The sequence below is a fragment of the Aegilops tauschii genome, chromosome 7, assembly GCF_002575655.3.
Source record: "Aegilops tauschii subsp. strangulata cultivar AL8/78 chromosome 7, Aet v6.0, whole genome shotgun sequence".
Classification (NCBI taxonomy): domain Eukaryota; kingdom Viridiplantae; phylum Streptophyta; class Magnoliopsida; order Poales; family Poaceae; genus Aegilops; species Aegilops tauschii.
In genome coordinates this window covers 103,205,201-103,216,413 of record NC_053041.3, presented here as the reverse complement: position 1 = coordinate 103,216,413, position 11,213 = coordinate 103,205,201, and the positions used below count along the sequence as shown (strand labels likewise).

At 50.4% G+C, this 11,213-nt stretch overlaps 1 protein-coding gene and 1 pseudogene across 1 annotated transcript; one reads left to right on the top strand and one right to left on the bottom strand.

Annotated features, from left to right (window-relative positions):
* The first annotated feature begins 220 nt into the window (after positions 1-220).
* On the top strand, positions 221-3,772 carry LOC109782422 (uncharacterized). Its single transcript, XM_020341043.4, has 8 exons — positions 221-662; positions 1,718-1,798; positions 1,968-2,002; positions 2,092-2,200; positions 2,545-2,633; positions 3,005-3,113; positions 3,214-3,351; positions 3,449-3,772. The coding sequence occupies exons 1-8, from the start codon at positions 423-425 to the stop codon at positions 3,524-3,526; spliced, it is 879 nt and encodes a 292-aa protein (XP_020196632.1). The 5' UTR covers positions 221-422; the 3' UTR covers positions 3,527-3,772.
* Positions 3,739-8,263, bottom strand: LOC109782421 (exocyst complex component EXO70B2-like; annotated as a pseudogene).
* Positions 8,264-11,213: the final 2,950 nt, after the last annotated feature.

Sequence of the window (11,213 nt, the reverse complement as noted above, 5' to 3'; positions counted from 1 at the left end):
AGCCAGACGTGTAGCGCCTATCTGTGAGGCGTTGCACAGTGTAGTGTGGCACCTTCATGTCGGGCGTCACACAAAAATGTCAGCCGCGTGAAATAGTTTCACGGACAGTTCATTCTCTGATTTGATTTCGTACGCCGGTCAAATTTGTCAAATTTGCCGGAAAGAAGCTCACCAAATCACCACCGTGGAGAAAATTTGCAAATCTCTTCGTCCCCATCCGAGATGCAGAGAGCGAGCGAGAGAGAGAGAGAGAGAGAGAGCGAGCGATCACATCTCAGCCGAGAAGAGAAAACAGGAACTGATTTTTTCAATCCTTTCTCTCATCAGAACAGAAGGACGTGTGGGTGCGCGATCTTAACGGCAGCCTCCGCCCACCGCTGCGACGAGACAAGCAAGCGGCATTGACGAGGCCGCGACGAGCCATGGAAGTGGAATCAGCCGCCGAGCTGCAGGGGCGGCGGCCGCCGCCGTGGCGCCGCACGGTGGCCGTCCAGGCCGCGGTCTGCCTCGCGCTCTACGCGGCCTTCAGCCTCGGCGAGCCGCAGCTCCGGCCGCGGCTGGGCGGGGACGCGCTGGGCGTCGGCGGCGGCGGCGGCCTCTCCTTCCTCAGCGTCGCGGGCGGCGCGCGGCCGCCCGCTGACCAGGCGCGGCTCCTGAGGCAGGTGCGTGCGTGCGCCTCTGTACGGTCCCCGCGTTCGATTTCTCGTCTTCCGCGTCCTCTCCGCGTTGCCCTTCGATTTGCGATCATTTGGGCGCTCTGATTCGCCTCTGCTGGGGGAATTGCTTCCGGATGCCACGGATTCATTTGGGCGCGCGCGCTCTGTCCCGTCCAACCGCATCCTGTTCGTAGCGTGTTTCCATTAGTTTTGAGCGTGCTGCTGCTGCGTGATTGCTGATAAGGAACTGTAGTGGCCGAGTGTGCCACTGAAGAAATTGTAACCGACCACGATGGTAGATTGCTTCGTGTTCGTGATGCTGTTATGCAATGCTGACGCTGTTATAGAAAATTGCTAGTATTTGGTAACTGTAACCGAATAAAATCTTCATCAGTTAATATGGCCAAGCATCTCTGTGAAATTCATAGCATTTGGAAAACTTTATTCATCCTTGTTAGTTGTTAACTAAAAGGGGCTCACTGAGAAAGAAGGGGTTTCGCCATTTTGATGTGGATTTGCTTACTGTGTGTGTGTGCTGTGCTCGTTGGAGGTGACTGCCTGCACGATGCCACTGATTCTGCCCAATCAGGTGATGGCCTACATATTTGCAGATCTAAGACTGGTATCCGATGATAATCTATAGGGTGGTCATTGGACTTACCTGGGATGATGGAACATGCAACATGCTCGCCCTAGTGAGGCACATGTGCCCATCATGACCAATAACCTGACTCATGACCATCGATTAGTTAATGATCCAGCGTAGTGTGTTCACATAGCTAAGCGACGAATTAGTCTGATTCTCTACCGACCCTCTCCTGGCACATTTTATTTTCCAACCATCCTTTCTTGGCACATTGTGCTCTGCTCTTGATCTCAAAGGAAGTGACATAGTTCTATTTTTATATGCTTTGTGTGGCCTAGGAATGTTTAGTGTCATGTGACATTGGTTAGCAATTTTGCTCTTTCCCTGTCTTGAAGAAGACAACATCAGATTCATATTCTAGCAATGTATTGTGGGTTTAATTCTTAATAATGCATATATATGTATTTTTATGAAGATGGAAAGCACAGCAAAGGTTTATGAAGTCAAGTTAGTGCTGGATGTTGCCCGATTTGGCGACGACCCACTTTGGCAAAATGTAAGTACTCTAATTCATGCTAATAAAGTAATAATACTGGAATACTCTGTAAATGTGTGAAGCATACCATTCTCCATTACTGATGTAGTAGGTATCGAAGAGATTCCAGTTGGCCCAACTAACTAAACCAAATTCTAACTTGTGCTCTATTTCTCTTTCTGCCTTCCAGGGTTCTCTGCACTTCCAAGCTCTGAATATCCCCTGGTATACTAGTTATTCCTATCTGAAAGCTCACATTGTTTGCTCTCTGATGTGCGTGCATTGTATGACATGAAAATCCGCTTCGTCCTCAGGTATTCCACTACATCACATGGGCAGATTGTTAGTAATTTCTTGAAGAAAGTGAAGATGCCATACGACCAAATTCTGGAAATTGTTGGTGTTGACACAGGGCCTCTTGAGGTAATATATTTTATTGGTGAACAGTTTTGAACTTCTTGTAGCAGGCAGCGTATCTGACAAACAACACGTTGTCTGTGCACTGAGTATGTGATTATGTCAGCATCTTGCAATCAATAATGATCATCAATTATTTCATCTTTTTACTTGAGTATATATTTTTTGGCCCAATAATGCAGCTCATACCCTTGCACTGATTAGTTCAGGACTCTGGAATTTTTTTTGGCCCAATATGGTTGCAATTTAAATTTCTGCCAAGATTGCTCTATATGGAGAGTTTGTGTGATATCGTGGAATAGGCTGGCCTTTATGGATTCTTTCTGATTGATTTTCTCATCTGGTTAAAGGATCTTCTGCATGATGGCAAAATGAGCAATTCTAGCAGGGAGCAGATTACATGGCTGGAGCAAACACTAGCGCTGACCAGCAATAACTGGTATATGTTTACTACTGGTCGAATATGCCTGTTTAACAATAGTTTTTGTATTGTTGAAGGAAGAGGCACTAGTTCCTCCTGCTCGTATGAGCTGCATTACTAATCTGTCTTCATGTTCTGGAAAAGCAATGCATATATATTCTTGATCAGTGGATTGTGTAATAGTGTACGTTCAATTCATAGAAGAATTAGAGGGTCAGCAACTCAGCATCAGCTTGAACATAGTATAACAAAATACCTAAATAATCTCTTTCAAGGAAAAAATACTGAAAGAATTACTATGCTTATTGCAAAAAGTGACGCATGAACATTTATGCACACATGTTGGTATTAAGGTCGTAATGTCTAACATTATGTTTATTTTAAGCCAGGAAAATAGTTGTTGGATATGATCCATTAGTTGATTGCAATGTGGCGCGCACAACAAAAACAACAAAGATCTACGAGCCGCTTCGGCATATTTTTGAAAAATACGCAGTGGTAATTCCTTCTTTTCTGGAAGAAGCTGTAATTTTTCTATTCTCTTTGTCGGTGAAAACTTCACACAATGATTGCTTATCCTTGGCCGCTTCATATACAGAATGCATATGTAAGCACAGGTGGTTCTTGTGGACACTTCCATCATGACAATTCAATGTCATATATTCAAAACCCCATCCCTGGAGATCAAACGAATTTAGATGGTTTCTTCATGCATAGAGTCAGCCCTCTAGAGATGGTGAGTTTAGGCTGACAGTTGCTCTTTTTCTTTTCTTTTCTGAATATCAGATTGAAACACTAGAATTTGCTTGTAACTTTTTTTGTGAACTTGTCAGGAAACCCTGTTGATAAACTTAGACGGCGAGGTTGTTCAAAGATCTGTAGTTCACCAGCATGGAAGGGAAGCCATGTAAATGCCTTCATTTCACTTTCTAGTCAACATTGCAAACCTGCAGATTCTGTTTTCACCATTGATCGCTCTGTACTCAGTTGTTTGCTTACATATGTCGTGTTTGTCAATAGAAAAGACTTCTGCCATTTGTTGGTACTGCATCTGTTTCCCTCTCTTAAATGTCAGCATACGATGGGTGTTGTGGCGGTTTTGGGGATTCAGGTGTTTGTGTATTGGTAGTGTTTAACCATCTATATTTGCTGCAAAACTGAATGCTTCTAGTACATTGAGAGTTTCTGAATCCAGCTCCAAGTGGATAGGCACAAGCTGGTCTCTAGTTCAGAATTTCAGGTAGAACATGCAGTGCAAAGCTTTTAGTCTACTAGCCTTCGAACAGCTCCGACAACTGATTCTCCAGCTCCTCCGGGTCAGACAAGGACAAGTTGATGTCCTTCGTGGAAACCCTAACAAGATCCCTCTATTGGCGATCACATGTGGCTGAACAAAGCCCGACCTGCTCTGGGACTGGATCCGCGGGCTTGGCTCAAGATCTCTGATGATGATGATGGGCTCCTGCCGCCAAAGAAGAGAGACATCCACCACGCCGCGCCTTCCAGCCCGGTGTCTCCGCTCCTTGCTTGCTGGTCGCCGCAGGCTGACACGGCCCCTCGGCTGAAGGCCATGAAGGCTTCGCTGTACCCTCCTTGTGCCATTTGAGTGCTCTGCTTAGCCGCTCTTCCTTTGGCACCGCTCGGAGTGACCGTGTTATCGGAAAACATGTCTTCCACCCCCCCCCCCCCCCCCCCCCCTACTTTGTAGCTTTCCTTACTTTGTTTTCCGAACTGCTCTTTTGAGCTGCTGTATCAGACTATGTTCGTGGTTTCGTTCTCAGCAATGGAACCGGGGAGGTGCTCCCTGTTTTTTTAAAAAATTCTCCAGCTCCTCCGCGGTGCGCCCTGCCGGCACCTCAACCTCCGGGTGGTCGTCGAGGTACCGACGGTATGCCGGCACGACATTCCCTGACACGGTTCTCCGGAGGGCGGCCCGCAGCGCCGGGCTGGGCACCTTCCAGCCTCTCTGCATGCTGCACGCGTTCTCCAACGCCAGGTAAAATGCGCTCAGCGGGTTCCGTCGCCGGAGGGCGTTCAGGGCTCCCGGCTACCCGTCAAGGCGCGCCACGACGGGCCCCCAGGACATCTGCAGGTAACCTTTGATGTAGCCCTCCATGCGCTCCTCGCGGGCGAGCACCCAGCTGGGCGGCAGGGGCATGCTGAGATCGGAGCGCACGGCGCGGCGCAGGATGGCGCTCGTGTTGTTGAGCATGAAGATGTGCCTCAGCCCCGGGAACGCGAGCGCGGCGGACTGCTCCTCCAGCACGGCCTCCAGGCACGAGATCAGCTCCGTCACCAGGCTGCCCTTGTCGGGCGCTAGCGGCGTCGTTGGCGGCGAGTCGGTGTCGGAGTCACCGTCGCCGGCGAGGACGAAGTAGAGGGACACGCGGTTGCGCAGCATGCAGCGGAGGTAGCCCATCCAGAAGCCGACGCACGGGTGCACCACGCCGCCCTGCGGCATCCGCCACGGGTACTGGGGCGCGCGTATGAACGTCCTGAGGTCGCGCACGCAGCGCCGGGACGCGTCCACCAGGCCGGCCAGCGCGGCGTCGGACGCGGCCGAGACGGCGTGGGAGGGGGCCCACGAGAACATCCTGGCGAGGCCGGGGTAGGCCTCCGAGACCGGGGAGTGCACGTCTAGCGCCGCGAGAAGCTTCGACAGGGAGCTCCCAAGCGCGACGATGGAGCCGGCCAGCCTCAGCATCGCGCCGGCGCTCGCGGCCGCGAGCTGCCCCAGCGCCGCCAGCTCCGCCGCCGCTGCCTCGTTGACCGGGTTGCGGACCTCCCGGTGCCGGTGGCGGAAGACGCGTCCCATGGTGCTGAGCGCCTGCGCCCACGCCCTGACCCTCCTCCCGACCTCCCGCCGCGGGAGGCTTCGGCGGTCGTCCATGTCCAGCACCCAGCCGACGTCAAAGCCGGCAAGCCATTGACGCAGCGCGTCGGCACGCGGAGCGGTGGCAGCGGCGGAGAAGGCTGGGAGGAGGAGGACCATGCGCTGCAGGTGCTTGTCGACGTCGGTCAGGACGCAGCAGAAGGAAGGTGAGGTCGGGCGGAAGCCGCTGGGGTCGACCTCGGCGAGCACAGACGGGGAGAAGAAAGAGACGTGGCGCCGGAACTCGCGCGGGTCATCGGGGCAGTATTCGTCGGTGGTGGCGGAGCCGTCGTCACTGTCGACGGAGGGGTCGATGAGGGAGGTCGGGCTGCTGCCTCCGCTGCTGGAGCTGATCTCGTTGTGCCCATGCATGGCGGCTGCTGTGGTCAGGTCAGTCAATGGAGTCCTAGCGTGGCATTTTTTCTTTTCTTTTCGAGGGAAGTCCAAGCGTAGCAGAAGTAGTGGAGTAGCGCTCGGGAAAAATTGTGGCAAGCGTCGACAAGAACGCACGCGTGCCGGAACGGTCTGGGACTGGGCCGGAGAGGTTGGAGTGCGAAACCGTGGGTTCTCCCTGATTTTGACATCTGTGAGAGAGAGCAAACTAATAGTTAGGAGCGTTTGGTCGGGAGCCTCCCCAAAGACTGCTTGGATCAAGGTATTCAGGAAGAACAGGTTGTTCCGGCTAGATACCGTCAAGAATTCTTGACTATTGCATGGGAACAGATTCATGTTAGAAGTATTTTTTCTTTTCATTATTTTTTTATTGAGGGTTCTCTCATTCTTTTTATTGAGCACAATGATGTGAATCGGGCTTTAACGAGTTTTACTATGCAACGCCAAGCAGTTTCACTTTCTCGGTCCAAGAAATGCATTATTGGAACTGGATTGGAACGCCAAACAGCTCTAGATTCGAGGGTTTCCATTATAGCCGTACGCGAGCAAAAGATCATTTCTATTGATAGTCATAAGATACTTTTATCAAGTAGTGGGAAGACTATAAGTATTCCTTTAGTTAACCACCGTCGCTCTAACAAAAATACTTGTATGCAACAAAAACCCCGGGTTCCATGGGGTAAATCCATTAGAAAGGACAAATTTTAGCAGAAGGAGCTGCTACAGTTGGGGGTGAACTTGCTTTAGGAAAAAACGTATTAGTAGCTTATATGCCATGGGAAGGTTACAATTTTGAAGACGCAGTACTAATTAGCGAACGTTTGGTATATGAAGATATTTATACCTCTTTTCACATCCGGAAATATGAAATTCAGACGGATAAGACAAGCCAGGGCTCTGCTGAAAAAATCACTAAAGAAATACCACATCTAGAAGAACATTTACTTCGCAATTTGGACAGAAATGGAGTTGTTAAGTTGGGATCTTGGGTAGAAACTGGTGATATTTTAGTAGGTAAATTAACGCCTCAAATAGCGAGCGAATCATCTTATATCGCGGAAGCTGGATTATTACGGGCCATATTTGGCCTTGAGGTTTCCACTTCAAAATAAACTTCTCTGAAATTACCTATAGGTGGAAGAGGGCGCGTTATCGATGTGAAATGGATCCAAAGGGACCCGCTCGACATAATGGTTCGTGTATATATTTTACAGAAACGTGAAATCAAAGGTGGGGATAAAGTAGCCGGAAGACATGGGAATAAAGGGATCATTTCAAATTTTTTGCCTAGGCAAGATATGCCCTATTTGCAAGATGGAACACCCGTTGAGCTAAGAGCGCGTGAGAGAGAGCAAACAGTTGAGAAGCGTTTGTTCGGGAGACTCCCCAAGGATCGCTTGGGTGAGCTACTTGACGCACTCTCAGCCGCCGCCACATGTCGCATTCTGGGCGCTTTTTTAGGATTTTTTTTCCGCTCACGCTTTTGACCTTTTCCTGTTTTTTTAGATTTTCGATTTTTAACCTGTCTATCTTAGCTTTCGACAATTTTTTTCAAAAATTTTAAGTGAAAAAACGCGTTTTTTTACTTCCGAGAGAGGCACAATTTTGCTTTTGCGAGAGGCATGATTTTGCTTTCGTGAGAAGCATGACCGTGCCTCTTGGATATGAAAAAAACGTGTTTTTTCCTTCCGCGAGAGGCACGGTTGTGCCTCTCGGAAACGAAAAAAATGTATTTTCTTTCTTTTTTCCTTCGGCAAGAGGCACAGCCGTGCCTCTCTAAAACGGCTTTTGGAAAGGAAAAAAGAGTGCCCCCGGTATGGTTTTTCGTGAAAAAAGTTCGTCAAAACCTATCAACGTTGGATCTAGCTTTGAAGATCTCGACGCGAGGAATTCAACGGTGAGAAATGGTTTGAGATTTGGACACACAGTTTAAGAGATAAAACATTTTAAATAAACAGAACTATAAAAAGGGAAAACTTCCGGGTTTCGACAAGTGGCGCATATGCAACGCGCATTTGTTGCAACCTGGGGAGGTGGAAGTGATCTTTGGAAGGAGCAATCCTCAATTTGTGATTTCGTCTGTTGAGAGCATCTACAACCGGACTCGGCAAATCCGACCCCTCAAATGCCTGCGGACGCGACCGACCGCGTTCACTGACAGTGACCAGTCACATCTCAAATTTGCTCCGCTGCATCTGAGTCTCTCATATTTCATCCCCTAGATCCATACAAACCATGCAAAATAAACCTACGTACTATGACACCCCGACTACGATTCGTCGTCGGAGATGTCCATGACGTCGGTGAAGGGCGTCGGGTGGACGACCGCGTAGGAGGGCTTCAGCTCTTTCTCCTCCTCGCCCTCATCCATGTAGGCGAACATCTCCTCTCATCTACGACGTTAGATATGGGTAGCTCCTTACCTGGCGGCAGGGGCGCATGGGTATTAGTGGGGGCGGATGGCGAGTGGAAAGTGGCGGCGGCGGACGGGTAGGGTTTCGGTGCCGGCGCTAGCTGGGCTCTAGGCACTACGCGGCCCGCTGGAGTGGTGCCATGCAACGCCATCGGTCCGACGAGGAGACGAGATTCGGACTGCCGGGTTTCGAAGCGTTTTTCTATGGGATCCCATCGTCAGTCCAACATGACGGACGCGCCCGGGCGCCCCCGTATCGGCCCTATATTTGGGCTGGATATGAGGGGATGCCTGTCAGCCCAAGCGTTTGAGGCCCGTTTTAGGAGCTCGTCTAGGTCGCATTTTCGTGATTAGTCAGTGACCGGACCGTGCACCCGAGTGTGCGGATTTGGAGCGCTCGACTATAGATGCTCTGAACCCCGGATCATTTGAGATGATGGTGGGAGCTCAGAACAGTAGCAACGGCTTATTTGAAAAGAAAAAAGTGAAGAAGACGATGCTTAGTTTAAGCACAATAGCTATACGCATAAGGGCATTTCTAACCGATCGCCTAAAAGGCCATAAGGGAGTAAAAATTCTGTTTTATTCCCTTACGGCCCATCTAGCCGATCCCTTATCTGGCTTAGTGGAGTAATTTTTTTACTCTACCTCCTTATTCCCCTTGAAATTTCCCTAAATTTATTCCAATTGTTAGGCAATCTCGGGTCCGCTATCACGAGCGTTTCCGACCCACATGCGTCAACCAGGCCCAACCGGAGAGCAACACCGACTTATGACAGGTGTGGGTCGGAAACGCAAACGCTGGTGATAGCGGACCCGAGATTGGGTAACAATTGGTATCAGAGGCCAGGTGCCCGGAATAAATCTCGGTGAACTCACGGGTAGTCGGTCATGGTTGGTGGGCTGGAAACGCTAGTGTTAGCGGGCCCATGAGTGACCGATGTGTGAGGGGGAGATAAGCGTTTCCGACCCACATGCGTCAACCAGGCCCAACCGGAGAGCAACACCGACTTATGACATGCCTTGGGCCCTCTCCCCCCAAAAGACTAGCCTGTTAGGAGGGGACACCCCCACCCTTATAAGTCGTGTTATGTCTCTCCCCACAACCGATGTGGGACTAAACCCAACACCATCCCGCTGCGGCTGATGAAATCTGGCGCCTTTCCCTCTCGCACCTCCCGCGCTGCACTGTCTCCCGCCGCCGCAGCCACCACGCCTCGCCGCCGCCACCGATGACCGACTGGCTGACCGGAATGGATAGCCCGACCCCTTTCCTCACCCGGTCGGCCACCGGCACCAACTTTTCGTCGCCGGAAATCACTCACGAGCCGCTGCCGGCGCCGAAGAAGAGTTTTGGTATCAAAAAGACCCACCGTGTCGAAGCTCCTCCTCCAACCGCTCCAACGGCCTCCGGTGTGGCCGTCGCCTCTCTGGCAACAGCGCGCCGCCATCCCACCACACCTACTAGAGGCAAACGGGCTCGAAAGCCGATGGCGGCGGCTTTGGTGCTCGCCGAGGCGGCCGCGAAGAAGAAGTTGAAGACCAAAGCGACGCCTCGTCCAAGGCTGACGACTCGTGTTGCAGCTCCGGCTACCCCTACGACCACTGCTCCGGTGCGGGCGGCGGCCGCGGCCGGCAACAAGCATCGCGGGCGCCAAGTGCTCGATGAAATGCCAACAAGGTAAAAAGAAAAACCTCGCCGAATTGTCGATGACCGGTAGTGATTTTTGATGACCGATAGTGATTCTTGATTGCGTTTGCTTTGGTATTGTAGGGCGGAGATGAACACGGCCAAATTCCTCGCCTCGTTAGAGTCTTGGGCCGCCGTTGGACTTGATGAGCTCAACTACGACTCATTTTGGGATCATTCTGCCACCCAAGAGATGGAGGAGGAGGAGGAGGCCGAGGAGGAGGTGGAAGAGCTGGTGGCTGAGGAGGAGGCGAGGAGGAGGCGGTTGTGGAGGTGACCGAAGAAAGCACGAAGGTGCCAAGGTGCTGCACCCAAAACTACAACCAAAAGAAGGACATTGCGCTTTGCGACGCTTGGTGCGCGATTTCCATGGATACAACGATCGGAACAGATCAAACCAAGACATGTTTTGGGAGAGAATTACCGACCACTACAACAACTCCGTGGACGTGAGACCACGAAGATGTTGGCGGCCGAACGCAAAGAGGAGAAGACAGCGAGGTGGAATGAGCTCAAGGTGTTCGAGGATGAGAAGTGGAAGGCCAAGTGATAACCCACAAGTATAGGGGATCACAACAGTTTTCGAGGGTAGAGTATTCAACCCAAATTTATAGATTCGACACAAGGGGAGCCAAAGAATATTTGAAGGTATTAGCAGCTGAGTTGTCAATTCAACCACACCAGGAGATTAATTATCTGCAGCAAAGTGATCAATAGCAAAGTAGTTTGATAGTTTTGATAATAGTGACAGCAGCAACGGTAACAGTAACAGCGATAGCAGTAATTTGTAGCAAGTGTAACAGTGATGATAGCAATAGTAACGTAGCAAGATCAATAAGGATAAATTCGTGGGCATTGGATCGGTGACTTGTTGGATGATATTCATCATGTGACAGTTATAACCTAGGGCGACACGGCACTAGCTCCAGTTCATCGATATAATGTAGGCATGTATTCCGTAAATAGTCATACGTGCTTTATTAAAAGAACTTGCATGAAATCTTTTGTCCAACCCTCCCATGGCAGCAGGGTCCATATTGGAAACTAAGGGATATTAATGCCTCCTTTTAATAGAGAACCGGAACAAAGCATTAACACATAGTGAATACATGAACTCCTCAAACTACGGTCATCATCGAGAGTGGGCCCGGTTGTTGTCACTCTGGGGTTGTCGGATCATAACCGTAGTAGGTGACTATAACTTGCAAGATCGTATCTAAAACATGGATA